The 19,374-nt window shown below is 36.6% G+C and overlaps 4 protein-coding genes and 1 pseudogene across 5 annotated transcripts; 2 read left to right on the forward strand and 3 right to left on the reverse strand.

The window, feature by feature from the left end:
* Positions 1-497: 497 nt before the first annotated feature.
* LOC148915546 (uncharacterized) lies at positions 498-2,749 on the forward strand. The gene is made up of 3 exons (XM_089041631.1): positions 498-657; positions 956-2,068; positions 2,343-2,749. Exons 2-3 carry the CDS (start codon positions 1,654-1,656, stop codon positions 2,708-2,710), a joined length of 783 nt encoding a protein of 260 aa, XP_088897757.1. The 5' UTR covers positions 498-657; positions 956-1,653; the 3' UTR covers positions 2,711-2,749.
* A 234-nt stretch (positions 2,750-2,983) lies between these two features.
* Positions 2,984-3,601, forward strand: LOC148915547 (uncharacterized). Its single transcript, XM_089041944.1, has one exon. It carries the CDS (start codon positions 2,984-2,986, stop codon positions 3,599-3,601), a length of 618 nt encoding a protein of 205 aa, XP_088898070.1.
* Positions 3,602-4,714: 1,113 nt separating this feature from the next.
* LOC148915548 (uncharacterized) lies at positions 4,715-6,266 on the reverse strand. Its single transcript, XM_089041491.1, has 6 exons — positions 6,135-6,266; positions 5,742-5,974; positions 5,560-5,647; positions 5,367-5,453; positions 5,039-5,269; positions 4,715-4,879 (listed from the first exon to the last, which is right to left on the reverse strand). The coding sequence occupies exons 2-6, from the start codon at positions 5,882-5,884 to the stop codon at positions 4,796-4,798; spliced, it is 633 nt and encodes a 210-aa protein (XP_088897617.1). The 5' UTR covers positions 5,885-5,974; positions 6,135-6,266; the 3' UTR covers positions 4,715-4,795.
* Positions 6,267-6,660: 394 nt separating this feature from the next.
* On the reverse strand, positions 6,661-8,355 carry LOC148915549 (uncharacterized). The gene is made up of 6 exons (XM_089041945.1): positions 7,973-8,355; positions 7,671-7,797; positions 7,400-7,534; positions 7,262-7,324; positions 7,113-7,175; positions 6,661-7,020 (listed from the first exon to the last, which is right to left on the reverse strand). The coding sequence occupies exons 1-6, from the start codon at positions 8,353-8,355 to the stop codon at positions 6,661-6,663; spliced, it is 1,131 nt and encodes a 376-aa protein (XP_088898071.1).
* An 8,732-nt stretch (positions 8,356-17,087) lies between these two features.
* On the reverse strand, positions 17,088-18,465 carry LOC103336847 ((+)-cis,trans-nepetalactol synthase NEPS1 pseudogene; annotated as a pseudogene). The gene is made up of 2 exons (XR_016122231.1): positions 18,253-18,465; positions 17,088-18,127 (listed from the first exon to the last, which is right to left on the reverse strand). The product of XR_016122231.1 is annotated as a (+)-cis,trans-nepetalactol synthase NEPS1 pseudogene (transcript).
* Between the last annotated feature and the right edge of the window lie 909 nt (positions 18,466-19,374).

Below are 19,374 nucleotides of genomic sequence, written 5' to 3' on the forward strand. Positions count from 1 at the left end.
TGATAGAGGTTGGAACTTGACTTGTTTCCTTTTTTGGCATGTTCGATTCTTTTTGTTACTGTGTTATCAAATAATATATAAGGAAAATTATGTATTAGACATAATTAAGTTTACTAATTAGTAAGTGAGATATTAGGTATTTTAGTTTGGGTTTTAATACTTAAGAAAAAATAGCTATTTTAGATTAGGCCAAAGGCTGGCCCAGATTCGTTGGGCCAGCTTAAAAATAACAAATGAAAAGACAATTCTACCCTTTTCTCTTAAAAAGCCTGTCCCATCTGTAAACCTACAAATTAAATGACGCTTTTGCCTCTGAATGTTTAAACGACGCGGGTTTCTCTTTCTTTTCGTTCGTTTTCTTCTTCATTTCAGAGGTTTCGCCATTAGAGTTCAATTTTCTGTAGGTTTTCCTTTATTTTCTTCGTTTTTCTTCTTTTCTTGCTACGTTTTCGTTCGATTTGCATCTTTGAATACCGTATCTTTTGGGTGATTTCTGTTCTCCTTAGTTCGGGTATTTCGAGCTCAGTTTTGTGGCTCGATTTTGCGGCGCGATCTTGTGGCGTTCAATGCTAAACCCTATATTCTTCGTTTCGTGATCAGATTTGATTTTAAGCTGCTGTTTGGTTGTGGAGATTTTTGGCAGTCCTAAGTTTTGAGGTATGAGTACTTTAGAACCTGTTTTCGTTTATATCGACTTGTATGTTTATGGAATTTAGTTTTAGTACTTTTATCGTGGTTTCCTTTTGGTTTCTATTCGAATTGTTTTGATTTTCTGTCATAAACTACATCTGTTTGTTGTAGTTTTGGTAGAAACTGCATTGCAGTTTCTTGTTTCATAATTCGATTTCAGACTAATATTTGGAAGTCTATTGGAATTTTACAACTGCTCATGTACATTATTTACTGATTTAAATTGTTTTCTGTTTTTGTTTGTTGTTTTGTTTGCATTTTCAAGGCTAATGGAGGTGTGTGTCATTGCCAAGTGCACATATAAGTCGGAAACCATTATGTTTTCAGTTTCATCAGAGTCATCCATGGTTGATATTTTGAAGACTTTGTGTCTAAGGTTTAAGGGTTTGCAGTTGGGTTGTTTTACGTTACGGTATTCGCTGCCCAGTTATTCGAGTTGTTTTCTAGAAACGGATAGCGATTTGGACATGATGAGGACATTTTTGTTTGTATCAAATGAGAAGAGTGTTGATATTTTAGTGAAAGATTTATGCGGGAGCAGTGAATATAGTGGTGATTTTTGTGTAAATAAGGAGTTGATAGCATGTGAAAAGGGCGAGTCGTCAGTGTTCTAGTACTGTCGAAGACAGAAATGAATTTTTGGGCAGGTCGAAGAAAGCAAGTGCTAAGCCTTTGTTGTCGAATGAGTGGGAGACGTACATACATCATGTAGGGCAGAAGTTTGACGGTGGTGCAGAGGAGTTCCGTTTGAAATTGTGCAAGTACGCTCTTGAAGTAGGATTTAATTTTTTATATGTCGGCAATGACAAGAAGTGGGTGGTTGCTATTTGTTCGAATAAGAAATTGGAGGGTTGTAGCTGGCGTGTTTATGCTTCTCGTTGTGAAGCTACTGGCTGTTTTGTAATTCGGACATTAAATAATGTGCATACATGTGTGGCTCGGATACGGGAATCAAAGAGTAAGATGATGAAGTCTCGTGTGGTGTCCTCCCTCATTGTGGACAGAATTCGTGCAAAACCAGAGCTGAAGCCAGTTGAGATTATACACGAGTTCAAAGATTATTATGGTATAGACATTTCATACTACCATGCATGGTTTGGCAAAGAGTTAGCTAAATTGAACGTTCACGGTGATGAGTCGAAGTCCTTCAACGAGTTAGTGTGGTATGCGGACGCCGTAAAGGAAACTAACCCTAGTTCTCTCTGCACTCTTGAATGTGAAGCTGGAATTAATCGCTTTAGACGGTTTTTTGTGTCGTTTGGCGGTTGCATTGCTGGATTTCAATATTGCATACCCTTGTTGTTCGTTGATGCTACATTTTTGAAGAGCAAGTACAAGGGGCAGCTTCTCTGTGCTTCCGGAAAGAATGGAAATCAAGGTATGGTTACTGTAATGTATTGCAGATTCCATTTGTTGCAATTTTTTAGCTTGCAGTTTCTTGTTTCATAATTCGATTTTCTTAATAATTTTTGTATGTCTGTGGGAATGTTGCAATTGCTCATGAACTTAAATGTGTTTTAAACTTAGTTTTAGTACTTGGATCATGGATTTGCCTTTTGGTTTCCTTTCAAATTTGAGCAGATTTGTTTTCAAAAACTGCACTGCAATTTCCCTTTTTTGCTTATACTTGTGCTTTTGGCTTTGTTTTGCAGGGTTTTATCCTCTAGCTTTTGGAGTTGTTGATTCTGAGACGGGGGAGAATTGGACTTGGTTTCTTCAACATTTGGCTTCTATTTTGCTACCGATGGGGAGAGTGGTGACCTTTTTCTCGAATCGCAATCAAGGTTTGTTAAATGCAATGGGGTTTGTGTTTCCTGGATGGCCTCATTCTTACTGTTACTATCACCTCAAACAGAATTTGATATCGAAGTACCCAAGTCAGGTTATGGGAAATTGCTCCAAGACCGTGTTATCAATTTATTTAGTAGGTGCGCATATGCTTTACAGAGGAAGAGTTTACGGTAGCAATGGAGGAGTTGGTGATTGTTGGGAGTTCGAAAGTGAAGACATTTATATCTGATTTGTCTAGAGATCACTATGCGAACGCATATTTCAAAGGAATGCATGGGGATGGGGAGATGGCAAATAGTTTAGTCATTTAATAATTGGGTTGGTGTGTTTCAAGATTTGCCGGTGCTACCTTTGATAGAAGGGATTCGACAGAAATTGATGGTATTGAATTCTCAGCGACGAATTGAAGCGAAGAAGTGGACAACAAGTGAAGACATTTATATCTGATTTGTCTAGAGATCACTATGCGAACGCATATTTCAAAGGAATGCAGTATGGGGAGATGGCAAATAGTTTAGCGAAGTCATTTAATAATTGGGTTGGTGTGTTTCAAGATTTGCCGGTGCTACCTTTGATAGAAGGGATTCGACAGAAATTGATGGTATTGAATTCTCAACGACGAATTGAAGCGGAGAAGTGGACAACAATTTTGTGTCCGGAGATGGAAACTAGACTGTGGGAAAATGCGGAGGCCGGTAGGACTTGGGTAGTTCGTCGTTCTAGTTTCACTGTTTTTGAAGTATTTGCTGATTATTCTGTGATGGTTGATCTTGAGCAAAGGACTTGTTCTTGCCGTCTTTGGCAAATTGACGGTTTTCCTTGCACGCATGCGGTAGCTGCAATTCTAGCAAAGAAAGATTCAATTTATGATTACGTGGAGTGTTACTATAGGACTGACTTCTTTCGAAAAGCCTATGAGAGTCCTATTTTTCCTATTCCAGATATTGGGAAAGGCTTGGGCAGCTTTTGCAGAGTTGTGCTTTCGCCAATTACAAAAAGGCCAGCCGGAAGACCACCAACAAAGAGGATCAAAGCTTTTGGTGAATTTAAAAGGCCATTGAAATGTAGTCGGTGTAGTGTTACTGGGCATAATAGGAAGACTTGCAAGGCTGTGATATGAACATTCCTTCTCAGTTGACGATTGCTTACGTTAGATATGGTTTAGTGAATGTATAGTCAGTTTCTGCATTGCACTTTTTGCAAAACCTGCATTGCAGTTTTAGTTGCTTTTAATTGGCTACACAGCTTCTAATTGGATATTATGATTCTTTTTTGAAGTTAATGAAAATTATACAATTGTTTCATGAGTAGATATTCGTTTTTGACTGCCATTGAATGCTTGTTTTCAGATTTGAGCGATTTAAAGCGCACGATTCTGTTTATTTGTTGCAGATTTTGACCAGAACTTGTCCCATAATTCAATTTCAGAATACTTTTTGCTAGTCTATGGGAATGTTATAACTACTCATGGAGTTAAATGTGTTTTGATATTAGTTTTAGTACTTTGATTATGCCTTTACCTTTTGAGCAGCAGTGCAGATTTTGACCAGAAACTGCAGCGTAGTTTCTTGTTCAATAATTCAATTTCAGAATAATTTTTGCAAGTATATTGGAATGTTACAACTGCTGACCTACTTAAATGTGTTTTGAACAAAGTACTTTGATTATGGCTTTGGCTCTTGGGTTCTTTTCACATTTTTTGAGCAGATTATTTATTTATTTATATAAACTGCACTGCAGTTTTAATTTGTTGTAGTATTTGACCAGAAAATTCAGTGCAGTTTGTTGTTTCCCTTTCGTTTTGTTGCATCCTGTTCCAAGATTATATTACAGTTTATATGTATAGGAAATATGTTCTCATATACCATAACTAGAAATATTTACAAACATCCACAAGAATTAAGATACATATTGTCTTGAGTTAACGAAAGGCAAATCACTAGAGACGATTAATTACACAGTGTTTGTGGTGTAGGAGTTTTGTGACATATTGTGCTCGATATTCATTCATGAAATTCTTGTCCACACTTTTTGGAATGGGCTGTCCTTGTGCTATTTTATCCATGTAGAACATGACGAACATGCCGCAATCCAACCTGCAAATGAATACGAGATTAGCTTTTGGTTTTGAATGATTTCAAATTGTAATGAATGGTTGAGTAGACACAATTCTTACGAAGATGAATTTTTTGAGCACATTCTGTGTCATCCTCAAATGGAAACTGATATGGATTTTGCATAATCCAATTTAGAGTGAGTTCTTCATTTGGGGACAAATCAACCTGTGCAGGTGTAGGGGGCCCTTCTTTTTGCTTCACAAGTTTTGGTATTTTTTAGTTTCTAAGAACTCTTGTGCTTGTGGTCTGATATATTCTAGCCACCCTTCCACAATATTAACCTGTTTAAAGAAGAAGAAAAAAAGAGAAAAAGAAATGGTAATCAGTGCATTGCATATTATAGTTTTGGTGCCGAAATTAAGCGATGTATAATCTGAAATTGCATTGCAGTTTCTGTTTGTGTTTGTGCTGAGAAATTAAGACAGTTTCATTCCACTTACAAAATTTTGAGCAATGTCAATACACTTTTCTTCTTTTCTAGATCCCAACGATCTAAGTGGATTGTAGTGTCTCCACTTTCGTTCAATTTTGTGAAATGTGAGAAGTGTAAAGTGGAACTCAGAACTTGAAATGATCGGGAAGAAGAGAACATTGCATTTCCCGAGTTTTTCAAGTAAGTGTTCATACAGGGCCCTATGCCAATTTGGTTCTAGAAAGGTTTGCATGTAAGCCTGCTATCATTGAATGGCAATTTGTTAGTATATATTTTTCGAAAACTGCAGTGCCGTGTCTGTTTAAACAACTTTGAATTTTCAAAATAATTCTTACCCAAGTCCATGTAGACATGTACTGTGGACTATCTGTCTGCATGGGCCCTATTTTCTCCTCCTCTATTTGGATATAGGCCTCAATAACCTGTTTCACATTGATTGGAGAAAAATGGAATTATTAACGGGTAATATAGGTAGCACAAATAAAAAATGCAGTGCAGTGTGTTATAGAATTAGTATTTTATACTTACGTTTTGTGACAGTTCCAGGTCCCATACAATATCTTTGATATCATGGTTTGTCACTTTCTCATTATCGAGTCCTGCCCAAAAGTTATCACTGCGGATTCGAATACATGAAATTCACAAGATTAGTTTTAGTTTAATTGTAATTAAAAGATGAAAGAGTTGTTCTTTTGGAATAGAGATATTACCGAGGTTGAGTACTTAAGTAGTATTCTTGAATTCTGTCCCTATCCTCCTTTGGAATTTTCTGCCAAACCTTCTTTTGACCCCATCCTAGTTTTTTCTTTGTTGGCTTTTTTTGTCCTTCATCTTCATCATTTGATTCTTGCATACCTACATGTATTGAATCATGAAGGCTCGTTCCTTTTGGGGGATCAAGAATTGGATTTGTGGCATCGGGCTGAGATGCCTCTTGTGTTAACTGCAGATTGAAAGGAAACTAATTAGAAACTCCATTTGATAAAACAGAAACTGCAATGCAGTTTCCGTTTCTGTAAAGCGATAACACACTGCATTGCGCTTTCTATTTTCTGCAATGCAGAAAAGCAGCAGCAGCTTGAACTGCAGTAATTGCATACCACCTTCTGATTTTGAGGATCCTCTTGTGTTGATTGCTCCTCGGAAGAGATAAGCTTGAATTGTGGTAGTTCTTCATCATCCTTTTTTGCCTTCTTTTTTGGTTTCTTATGTTTTATGTACACATAGCAAGATGCTTGAAGCCTATTTCTTTCTCTATTCTTCAGCCTTAGTACTCTTGAAGGAACATCAGGTGTTGGAGCATCTTGCTTCTTCTCTTCTTCTTTCTCTTCTTGTTGCTTCTCTTCTTCTTTCTTGTCTTCTTCTTCTTGCTCTTCAACTGGTTGTGTTGGTTGTGTTGTAGGCAGATCCATCTCCATTTCAAAGACTGTTGGGTCTTGACAACAAGCTTTGAATTTCTACCTTGTACTTTTCTTCAATCTCCTTTTTCTTGGCAATCTTCGTCATGTCAATACGAGTTTCCTTGCCTTCCAATTCTGCAATCCTCCTTTTTAGATTTTGTATTTCCTGAAGCTGAACTCAGATTCCACTGTCATGGTGGCAGTCACATATTTTCATTATCTAATTTCTCTACGTATGTTGCCAACTTCGCTTCCGCTCCTTTGATCTCTTTTCTCCTTGGATAAATATATCCCACAATTCCTTCATTTTCTTCTCACTGTCTTCATTTATTTCATCCTTCCACAGTTGTAATCTTTCTGGGCAAACAAAGCTAGGATCTTGACGTTGGCGATAGTTGATTTGGTCTGTCATGGACTTCACCAAGAGGTCTTGAATTGCAAGAGGTTCATTTCCAGCTTCATTCTCAAACATTTTCTTCTTTCCATCCTCTTTTAATTCTGGAGTTTGATCAGCATCATCAGGTTTTCCTTGGTCTTCTGCTTCCTTTGCTTCTCTTTGTTGTCCTTCATCATCTTCTTTTTCTTTTTTCTATATATTGAACGGAAACTAATTAGAAACTGCACTGCATTGGAGGAAACGGAAACCGCAATGCATAATTCTCTGTTTAGAAATTCTTATACCTTGTCAAGAGGGTCTCCCTCTTCTCTGGTAGTTTTTCTATTTTTATATGCTTTCAAAATACCCTGTACAATGAGATTGAATGATTCAAAAACTACACTGCAATGTAAAAAACACAAACTGCAATGCACTATATACATATTTTAATTACCTTGTCAACAGTGTCTTCCTCTTCCCTGGTAGTTTTTCGCTTTTTAGGAGTTTTGAAAATACCCTGTACAATGAGAATGATTTAGCATGGATTCACATTCAAGATACATTAAAGTAGAACATGCGATAAATTGCATACCTCGATGTCATTCAAGTCCTTTATTTGGTTGAATCTTGTGTGGAGTTCCACAAGACTCCATTTAAGAATGGCAGGAGTTTCTTTCTCCTTGCCCAGGATTGGTTGTATTATGTTTGTCCTCTCACACAGTAGAAACTGCACAGTTCAAAAACAAGATATATCATAAATTAGGTTGGAAACTGCTTAGGATAAAACAGAAACTGCATTGCACTAAAGGGAAACTGCATTGCCTAAAACTCAAAATGCATTGCATAAGCCACTGTTTACTTACCAATATTAGGATAATGCAACCCGAAACAGCTCCTATAGAGCCTTCTCCTCCCTTCTTTGCTTTTGCTTTTGCTTTTGCGACCAAGGATTCATTCATGTAGGCTGAAACAGCTCTTGCCCAAGAATAGCTTGAAAGTTCGTCTAGATTCACACAGTGCTCAAATATTTCTTCTTTTGCTCTGCCTTGGACTTTTCTTTCTTCGGTTGCTCTGCCTTATTCTGAAGGTAGAAGTGTACCTATCATTGAGAAGTTTGATGATTTTCCTTCATTTGGCAGTCCTAGAATCGAGTCACGTGCATTGCCTGTGATCTTGAATGCTTTTGCCAAATTTGAAGGACTTTGTATCCGGATCAAATTTCTTGAGCAGCTGTACTAAGTCAAGGTCTGACTTATTCATGTTATTCATGTCAATTCTATGGTTGTAAAACAGCTCAATCAAGTTCCAGAATGGGGTTTTCTTGAGAAGCTTCTTCTGCCTTTCGTTGAGCTTGTCTTTTACATCCGTAATGATGCTGTTGAAAGCGTTGACATTGCACCGAAATTGGACATAGTCCGGGTGCTTTGCTTTCCGATCATAGTTTGGCTTTGGCTTTGGCTTTGGTTTACTCTTTTGAGCCATCATTTTGAATCTTCGCTTTGGTTGGTTTTGAGCTTCCTCCTTTTGTGGTGACATTTCTTGTGCCATTTGTGATCTGCAACAAGAAGGGATGAAAATACTATTAGGACAAGTAGAGATAAACTACAAGCAAACAGAAACTGCAATGCAGTTTGTGGTTCACTGCAATGCAGTTTGTCTTTCACTGCAATGCAAAAAACAGAATATAACAGAAAATATACATCAACTTGACATGAAATTGAAAGATCAGCATAGTCAAAACAAGAACTACAAAACATAACAGAAACTACAGAACAACATAGCGTGAAATGAGCAACATTCAAGAAGCACGAGCGCAATGCGGTTTGTGGTTCATCGCAATCTGATTTGTCTTTCACGCAATGCAAAAGCAGAATATACCAGAAAATATGCATCAACTTGACATGAAATTGAAAGATTAGCATAGTCAAAACAAGAACTACAAAACATAACAGAAACTACAGAACAACATGACGTGAAATGAGCAACATTCAAGAAGCACAGAAATCTGCAATGCGGTTCATGCAATGCGATTTGTCTTTCACTGCAATGCAAAAAACAGAATATACCAGAAAATATGCATCAACTTGACATGAAATTGAAAGATCAGCATAGTCAAAACAAGAACTACAAAACATAACAGAAACTACAAAACAACATGACGTGAAATGAGCAACATTCAAGAAGCCTGAAAGCGCAATGCGGTTTGTAGTTCATCGCAATGCTGATTTGTCTTTCACCGCAATGCAAAAAACAGAATATATTAGAAAATATGCATCAACTTGACATGAAATTGAAAGATCAGCATAGTCAAAACAAGAACTACAAAACATAACAGAAACTACAGAACAACATGACGTGAAATGGAAAGAAGTATAAATAATTTAGCAGAAACTACAATGCGTTTCATTTTCTTCATCTGAAAACAGTTTTGATGCTCTTTTTCTTTCTTTTGTGATTTTTTGGTTTTTAGAGGTTTTCAAACCAAAACTAAACCCAAAACCTAAACTACATTGCAGAATGAAGAATGAACAGTAAGTAAAATTTCAGAACCCTAAAATCGAAGGCAAATTTGTGTTAGGGGTCATTTTCTTACGATTTTTTCCCCAAGAGAGTGCTAAACCCTTCAATCGTCGCTGGTTGTCGCTTCGTCGCTCGTCGTCGCCGTTTCAGATTTTGGGGGAATAGGTTGGAACTGCTGAAAGAGAGAATGAAGAATCGGCTTCGATCGTTGGTGGTCTTCGATGATGGTCGCGCGAATAGGTTGGTGGTCTTCGATGATCGTTGGTGGTATGGAGGTGAAGTTGAAGAGGTTTCTGGAGGTGAAGTTGAAACGTCGCGCGAATGGGTTGTGATTCAATTTTGGTTTCGGTTGATGTCGTTTTTGTTCAGTTTTGGTTTGATGTCGTTTTTCAGTTTTGGTTTAAAACTAAATACTGAAAATGGCATATGTTGTAATTTTCATATTTTGTAATGCTATTTTTGTTACATTTTGGTTTTTTGCCTTTTGCTAATTAGACTAAATTGTATTTCTTTCTACTAAATTAGTAAACTATATTATGCTTTAAAACTAAAGCTCCCTAATATATAATATGTTTAAAATAAAAAACGAGAAATAAGAGAATTTTGAGTATGTTTTTCTTTCTCATTAACCTCATTAACTTCATATTTATATGCGTCTAGATGACTAGTGAGAACTTTGAGGTTATTATTGGGATAATATCATCTTAGATAAATGCATTAACAGGGCCAATGGGGTCTTGCATAGTCCTCATACCTCATCTTCCTTCCTAACTTTGGCAACAAAAAAAACAAAGGGAAAAATCCATAAGTCATGAAGAACCACTTCCTCAACAATATGGTCATTCTTCTCCACATGCTTTCCTGTAGTCTCACCATTGTTAAATGAACTTCACTCTTTCGTTGAAATTATTGTCTTGTCATCCTCAAAAGAATCCTCTAGAAATAGATAAGATCATTTTGAAATACGGTTATTTACTCAAATTGTCCTCAAATTTATACCCGAGTTGCATTTTAGCCTCTTAACTAAATTATTCGTTCAAATGGTCCACCAACTCTTTATTAATTGTCGCATTGGTCCTACCGTTACATTTTCTGTTAAATAGGCCCAGTTTGGGATTGTTGTCACTTTTTAAAAAAGTTGATTATGCTATGCTTTGAAAATAATTAACTGTAAAGTAAAGCAGCTCTATGTTTGGTAAACAATATTTTTAAAGTGTTGTTAGTACAAAAAGCAGTGTCAAAACCTTTTGGTAAATTTTAATATAAAATTGTTGTAACTGTGAATAATGACTAAAATAGACATGATGTTAAAAGTGTTATGTACTAATCATGTGGTGGTAGTGGTAGTGATGGAGTGGAGGTAGTGGTGGTGATGAAGGTGGAGTTGGTGGTTGTGGTAGTGGTGGTGGTGGTGGTGGTAGTGGCAGCATGATGGTGGTTGTGGTGTTGGTTGTAGAGGTGGTAATGGATGTGGAGGTTTTGGAGGAGGTGGTGGTGGTGGTGGTGGTGAGGTGGAGGAGGTGGTGGTTGTGGTGGTGGTGGCGAGGATGAGGATGAGAAGGATGTGGTGGTGGTGGTGAAGGTAGTGAATGTGGTGGTGCAAGTGGTGGAGTTGGATGTGGAAGTGGAGGTGGTGTCATTTTTTAAAATGAATGATGGTATTTTGGGAATTAAAAAATTCATTAAAAGTTCATCTCTGTTTCTTTTGCAGCTTTGAAAAGCAACCAGTCGACTTTAAAACTTCTCAAAACCATTGCTTTTAAAATAATCGGGATATTTTATTTTTACCAAACACCTTAAACTGCTTAACTTTAAAGTGAAGTAGGTTTTTGGCTAAAAAAAGCAATCTCAAACAGGGTCTTAGTTATTTGAGCAATACATGCTACATTTGTGGGGGTAAATAAGACTTTTGACACTCCAATCCCAACCCCCATACTCAACATCCACCTTAATAGACCCCAAACTTGAACCCAGCACCCCATCCAGGCGAATCCACTTTATCCATGTCTCTGTCTCTCTCTCTCTGTCTCTCTCTCTGCTCTCTCTCTCTCTCTCTCTCTCTCTCCCCTACGCCTTTGATTTCCTAAATAAAGAATTTTCAATCATCATCGCCATCAAAAGTGTCTTCGAGAAAATCAAGGCCAGTCAACCCGACGAGATCTTGAAATCGTTGGTCACGACGGCCTCTCTGGGAAGAGAAAGGTAGAGGAGGGGAAGAGAGGGTGGGGTGCACTGCAGGGAGGACAAAATGGGGGTTGGGCGATGGTTGTGCGAGAGATCAAATCACAAATAGCTCCAAAGGCCCCTTTTCACACTATTCTTCATTTCCACATAGCTCCCAAGGGATTGTACCCACAAATTATACAATATGATGAAAATCGAATCACGGTTTCAATCTTCAAGGGTCTCAAAAAAATTATTGGTTTCAATGAACAATATTAAGAGGTCCAAATGCACAATTCAAACAGAAAAAATGTTGAAGAAGAAGGAGGTGGAAGAGAGATTTTTTTTTTCTTTTGATTTTTTGTTTTTAATTTATTTAGTATTTTATTTAACTGAACTATTTTACCCCTGTATTTGGTGGCAACATTGACAGAATGTAACGGTATGACCAACGCGACGATTAATAAAGAGTTGGTGGACCATTTGAATAAATAATTTAGTTGAATGACCAAAATGCAACTTAGGTATAAGTTTGAGGACTATTTGAGTAAATAACCTTTTCTAAATAATATAATAAAAAATTAGATAATAACCCAAAACTACAAGCATCCATGGGTTTTTTAGGATCAATGTAGGCCCATTTTTAGGGTTTTTATCAAAATTTTCATTAATTATCATATTAATGATCATAGTTTGACTTTTCTCAATGCCCATATTACCCCTAATAATATTCATTTTTATTTATTCTTTACCAATACAAAAGTTTCTTTATTTGCATTTGAAATTAATAACATAATAACCATTTGTACACACACATACACCATGTATCTCTCCCTAAACTCTCTCACAAACTTTCACCACACAAACTCTCTTTTATTCAAATCCAAATATTCTTCTTCTGAGCAGGTCCAATGGTAGTAGCAAACTAAACTCTTCAAATAAAAGTTTGTTGACCTATATGGCAATTTGAAAACGTTTATTTGCTACTTTAATAATTATGCCCCAACAAACTCTTCAATTCAATTAATTCAATATGCCCAAAAAAAAACCATTGAAATGGACATGTAATGACAAGGCCCAATCTAAATTCCACTTTGGAATCCGTGTTTAACTTGCGTGCCCAACACCTGACAGGTGTCGGGCACAAATGATCCAAAAACCCATCTTGCCCTAATCTATAAATTGCTTTAGGGTTTGACTTCTACCGGAAAATCGACAATCACTCCTGAAAAAGGCTCAATCCCAGAAATTTACATGCACAGCAAACTCAAAAACTTTCCCAAACATTCAGCAAAATTAACTTTACAAAATTGAACATAACAAACCAATCATAAACATTGCAACTACACCTAGTAAAGCCTAGGTTGCCTATGTACCCTTACTGAGGGATCAAACCACACGTAATTCTTTATACAAAAAAACAAAGTTCAACCCATATGTAAGCACATGAATGAAATATTCTTTCACACTTTCCTAAAACCAAAAGCTTCAAACTCTAATTAATCCACTGAAACTTAAGCAAAAGATATTGATTTTAGAACAATCTCCCAACCATCACATATGTGCATCTACAAATACATATATATAGTAGCTCATTACAAATAAGTAGGAAAACTAAAAGATTATTAAAATAACATTGGTCACGTGAAACCTTAATATCAATGTCAACAGTTGGAATAAAATATGCTTCAATCTTTCACATGTAAAAATAAACTCATCACTTAAGAAAATAGTTGTGAATTGTATAAAATCCTTAAAACTTAGAAAACTCTCAATCCTTGTTTCATACATCTGAAAACATGTATTAAAACTTTCACCAATAAGTACCAAGATAAAACCATCAATTTTAGTTTAAAACATCTCAAAACTCAAATACTTTCCACCTAGGCATACCCCCAATAATAATTCGTCAATTCTAAGTACCATATATGTTACATCCTCGCAGATTTCAGGGGACATTGCCCGAGAACGCATATCCTCACAGAACTCGGGGACACTATAGGGGACACATAGTTAGCTCGAGAACGCATATCCTCGCAGAACTCGGGGACACGTGGTCAACCCAAGAAAGCATATCCGTCATTTCCCCTCACAAGACTCAGGAAGATATAATCAACCTGAGAATGCAAATCCTCACACCACATGGTTCAGGCACCCCAAAGACTCGTGGGATGTTGTCATAAATGACTAGACTATTCCAAAGGCAACTGGGGAGAGGGGAGGTGTGTACTCCTATGATGGGTTTGAAAACCATTTTCCAAAACTTATCATAAAATTCCTCTTTTTCCACAAATCGACTTTTACAAATCCAGTTTCTAAATCCTTTCTCAACTTTCAAAAACTTAGTTCTTAAATAGATAAACCAAAATCCCTTTTTAAAAATGAGATTAATCCCAACATTCCTTAACTTGAATTTCACCATGCATAATCTTTCAAAACTATTCTCAAACTACATTCAAATATGTACAACATACTACTGAGAAAAATAGTATTCATGATTCATCGATTTCAAGCCACCGAGCATACATTTAAATATAGACATATAATCAGGCATTTAATTAATTCCTTATTCATGCAAAAACCCAGTTATCCAAGCCATTCCCAACTCCACACAATTAAACATAATATAACATGCTTGGAAAGTAAAAGTGATTGCATAATAATTCATAAACATTTAATAAAACTCTCATAGCATAATACCATTTTAAAACAAACCTCCAAGCCCTAAGCACCTCCCAACCATTTGGTCCCGGTCGGACCTGCGAGGCCCACCATCTAGGTCAATTAGGCCCGTGGGACCAATGACCTCTGATTCCCAATCCAAAAGTTCCTATAGGTCCAACAAAATTTACTAAACAAGTCCCGAAAGATGCCAGGAGTATTGCAAAGATGGAAGGTTCAATATATTTTTTGTTGGTTCAACAACAAGAGGTTTAGTATGCAGTATAAATGGGAATACAAGAAGTCCATATTCAAATTATACCCTCAAGTAAAAGCTCAGGGTCCATTTGATAACCATTTAGGGGTTTCATAACCATTTCATTTTCATTTTCACTTGTTTTTCAAAACTGAAAATATGTTTGGTAACAGATTTCGTTTTCAATTTTCAAAAAAGTGAAATCTAGCTTTCAAAATCACCCTTATTTTTTGAAAACAACTTGAAAGTGTTTTATGTTTTCGTTTTTATTTTTTGTGCACTCCTATTTCATTCATTAATTTACACCACACATGAAATGCACTTCAGTAACCAAACTCAGTATTTGGGATCTCCCGATTTGGACCCGGCCTCTCGATTCTTGTCTTTGTCCATGGTCACCAAAAAATATTACCGACTCTTTGTAACATGCACTTTTATTCTATGATCTCAAATTCACAATTTAACTCCAAAACATTTCATCTCCAAGTTCCACATAAAACTGAAAAATGAAATTAGTTAACGAACAACTTTTGTTCAGTTTTCAGTTTTCAATTTTCACTTTTTTTGAAACTGAAAATTGAAAACTAAAAACTAAAACATGAAAACTGAAATGGTTATCAAACAAGCCCTTAAGTTTTCATTTTTGATTTTTCAAAAACTGAAAACTTATTTGGTAACTAATTTCAGTTTTTTTTAAAAAAAAAGGAAGAAGAAGTGAAAAGTGAAAAAAAAAAAAAAAAAAAAAGTTGATTGGTAACTTATTTCAGTTTTATGTGGAACTTGAAAATGGAATTAAGTGCATTTCACAAAGAGTTCATAGTGTTTTTCAGTGAATTTTTCACAATTAGGATTATTTATTTATTTTTGGTTGTGGATTTTGGATCTAAACCACACGAGGTTTGGACTGATCCGTTGTTGAACGCAAGAATAGAGCGGCGGGTCCAAGTCGGGATGTCCCAGTACCGAATTTTAGTGATGTAAAATTAATGAAGGAACATGGAGCGCAAAAAAGATGAAAACAAAAATTGGAAACTTAAAATACTTTCAATTTGTTATAAATTATAAGGGTGATTTTGAAAACTGAAAATGAAATCTCTCACCAAGCATGTTTTCAGTATTCATTTTTTGAAAAAAGAGAAAATGAAAAATGAAATGGTTATCAAACAACCCCTAAACAGTTACTCGTATAAAACTGTAGTTTGGGTCATGTGTATAATAAGGGCTCGTTTGAGAGTGATTTTGGAGAGACCAATAATCACTTTATGGAGAATCATTTATCCAAATAATCACTTTAAGTGATTTTATAGAGAAGTACGTGGAAGATGCTTCTCCCCAGAAGTGATTCTGTCATCCAGAATTACCCACAAACGAGCCTTATATTGAGAAGCACATTATTCTCCTCATAAGTGATTCTGACATATTCTAAATCACTCCATGTGCGATCCTACACCCAAGCTAACCTAGATTGTAGCCTAGGTGAGTTTATTTTTTGTAGACTAAAATAATACCGCCCAGCCCACTTGACATCCACATCCCAGCCAATTAAAATCTCATTAACAAACTCACCCCACATGTCTAACCAATAAGTTAATAACAATAAAAAATTAAGAGAGCTGATTTTCTCACTCCTCTTTTATCCACTTACACTCCCTTTGTTAAAAATTGTACATTTCCACTCCTCTTTTCTCCACTTACACTCTATTTTTTGTTATAGTAAAAACTATTAAAAAAATAAAAGGGAGTGGACAAAAGGGGAGTGGGAAAATCACCATCCAAAATTAAAACTAACCACACACATAAATAAAATCTCATTAACAAACCTACACTACACCACGTCTAACTAATAAAAAAATACAAACTAACTTATGCAAAAAACATTCATTCTCTCTTTGCTCAGTTACCCAAGCCCTGTTGTTCGAAAAAAAAAAAATCATCCCTCCTTGTCACACAGGACACGGTAGTGCACGCGAAAGCCATCACCCATGTCATAATGAGTCTTACCCTTCAAAATTCATCTTCTTTAATTTTCTTCTCTAAATTTGTTGATGTTGAAATTTTGGAGATTTAGGGTTTAAGGATCAATTAGAGATTTACAATTGAGACTTATAAATTATCAATTGGGGATTTTGTTAGTCTATATGTCTACATCTTCTATATATTATTCAATAGATTATACTCTATATAAGTGTTACTTGTATTTGTTTTTTACATTAGATGCATTTTGAAGGGTAAGACTCATTATGCCCTCGTGTATTTTTTTGTTATGAATGAAATTCAATCGTACAGTCAAATTTTCTATAGGTTTGTACGTAAGGTAAATTTAGCCCACGCCAGTTTAAAATTATGAATCCGTCTTTGAATCACTCATAAACGAGCCTTGAGAAAGAATATTACTGACAGATAAATGCATGTATGTCACACAAACAGAGCTAAGCCAAACCAGAGAAAGAAAAAAAAAAAAAAAAATCTAATTACAAGTCTAGATGCCTCTGGCTGTGGTGTAAGCCCCAAAGATGGGCAATAGGAAGTCAGGCATAAGTTTCAAGCGTTCAGGAAGGTCGATTAAACAAAACATGTATCAATTTGGCCACAAATTGTCAAGATATAACCATCCCTCTTCCCTTTTTTAGGCTTCAACAAAACAAGTAGGTGACCTACAAATTGCAAAAGAAGTGTCACATGACAAACTGAATAATCATACCATTACACTCCATCAAAAGAAAGACAAACCAAAACAAAACCATTCACTGAAGTCATCATAATTCCGCCATGATGAATCTGCAACTTTCGGATCTTGAGTACATTCAATGTTATATCCCTTGGGATTTTTCATTTGTCACTTGAGAAAGAAATTTAAAAAAACTGTCTGTAATCTTCAGGTTATCCTACTAATAAACCCACCATCCACAACCAAATTATGGCCGGTGACAAATTCAGAGTCGTCAGAAGCCAAAAAGACGACGCCGTCAGCTATATTCTCCACAGATATCGTCTTCCCTACTTTCAACCTCAAACTCGACTCCACCAACCTCCCCACATCCTCCTCCTTCGCCACCGCACCCGCCTTAAAACTCGACCGCAGCAGCGGCGTCATCACGCTCCCTGGGGACACGCAGTTGACGCGTATCCCGTACGCGCCCAACTGCACACTCGCCGACCTCATCAGCCCCAAAACGGCGTGCTTCGACATTGTGTAGTCCGCGAACTTCGCCGACCCCATGCTCGCCGTCACGCTCGCCGTGCACACGATGCTCCCCCTCACGCCCCCCTCCACCATCGCCCTCGCCGCGTGCTTCACACTCGCCGCCATTCCGCGGGCGTTGACCGCCATGACCCTGTCGTACATGGCCAGGTCCAGCTCCAAAACGGTCTGCTCGCCGGCGCTGCCGACGCCAGCGTTGCTGAACATGATGTCGAGGCGGCCGTAAATCCTGACCGTCGATTCGATCAAGCTCTTGACCTGGTCCTCGTCGGTCACGTCGCAATGGATGTAGATGGAGCGGTCGGAACCGATCGATGCGGCGACGTTTTGGCCTTTCTCGTCCTGGACGTCCGCGATCACGACAGCCCGCACCCCGTGCAAGGCGAATTTGCGCGCGGTACCTTCGCCGATGCCGCTGGCGCCGCCGGTGACGATCGCGACCTTGCCTTGAAGCTTTTTGTTGGTAATTTCTTTCGGATCCGCCATTTTCTTTAATTATATGGATTATGATTAATTTGCTGCAAATTAAGCAAATTAAGAGACGCTGCTTAGCTTAATTAGAGCATCAATTTTATAACTAATTTGAAAGTTCAACAATGAAGCAGATGATGATTTGATTTCAGATACAAGCTATTTTACTTACTTGCAGTATTTTTGAGCGGCTGCTTGGCGACATAAAATATAGTTTCTTACTGCGACGACTTGAAGACCTCCAAAACCACCTCTACTCGTATTGCGTGACTTTTACTTGGCCACGTCATCAAGAGAGGTTGGGCTGCTGCTGCCAGCCATTCCTCATGCCTCACCACTGCTCAGAAAAACTATGGGCTGCCGAAGTTATTAAGTATGGCATATCGTAATTGGCCGGATATAACGCAAATGTTATATCCATTTTACCTGAAAAACTTACTTGTAATGGGGATGGTACTATTTTGTTATACCAAATTAATAATATATGGGAAATGCTAGAAATCTTCTCTCTAACTTTCTCTTTTGATTTTTTTTTGTTGACATATGTCATTCTCCTTACATTTAAAACAATGTCATTAACATATTATACAAGTTAACTTTTACTTTCCAAGTTTACCTTTATTAAATGTATTCAATTTATCCCAAAACATTTCACAACTTTCTCACCTTTTTTTTTTAAAGTCAATTTTTTTTTAATTTAAGAGAATGTATGCTTTTCGAAAAAAGAGGAAATGTCCCTTTTTTGTAACATCAAGTTTAGACTTTTTTTTTATTAAAAAAAAAGAAAAAAGAGGACATTTCCTCTTGTGTTTTTTTAAAAACAAACATTTTATTTTTAAAAAAAAATTGACGTAAAAAAAAATTAATAAGATGGTAAGAAAGTTGTGAATTTTTTTTGGATAAATTGAATACATTTAATAATGGTAAACTTGGAAAGCAAAAGTTAGCTTGTATAATACATTAATGACATTGTTTTTAAGTGTAAGGAGAATGACACATGTCAAGCAAAAAAGGAAGAATGTCCAAAGGAAAATGTTAAAGAGAAGGTTGCTAGCATTCCTCATAATATAATGACACGTGAAAAGTTATCTTACGTATCATTGTGTTATTGGTCAAAAATAGCAAAAAATGTTATCCTCGATACATGAAAGTCTTTCTCCCATTTCACACAAGTGTTTCTCCGTACTACATGATTTTGGAAAGAATACAAGGTGTGTGTGCTACACCTTATTTGATTGAAAGACGCATATTGAGAGTAATGGAGAAATAGATCATAATGTTGTGAGTGAAGTTT

The sequence above is a fragment of the Prunus mume genome, linkage group LG7, assembly GCF_029339155.1.
Source record: "Prunus mume cultivar Tortuosa linkage group LG7, ASM2933915v1, whole genome shotgun sequence".
Lineage (NCBI taxonomy): Eukaryota > Viridiplantae > Streptophyta > Magnoliopsida > Rosales > Rosaceae > Prunus > Prunus mume.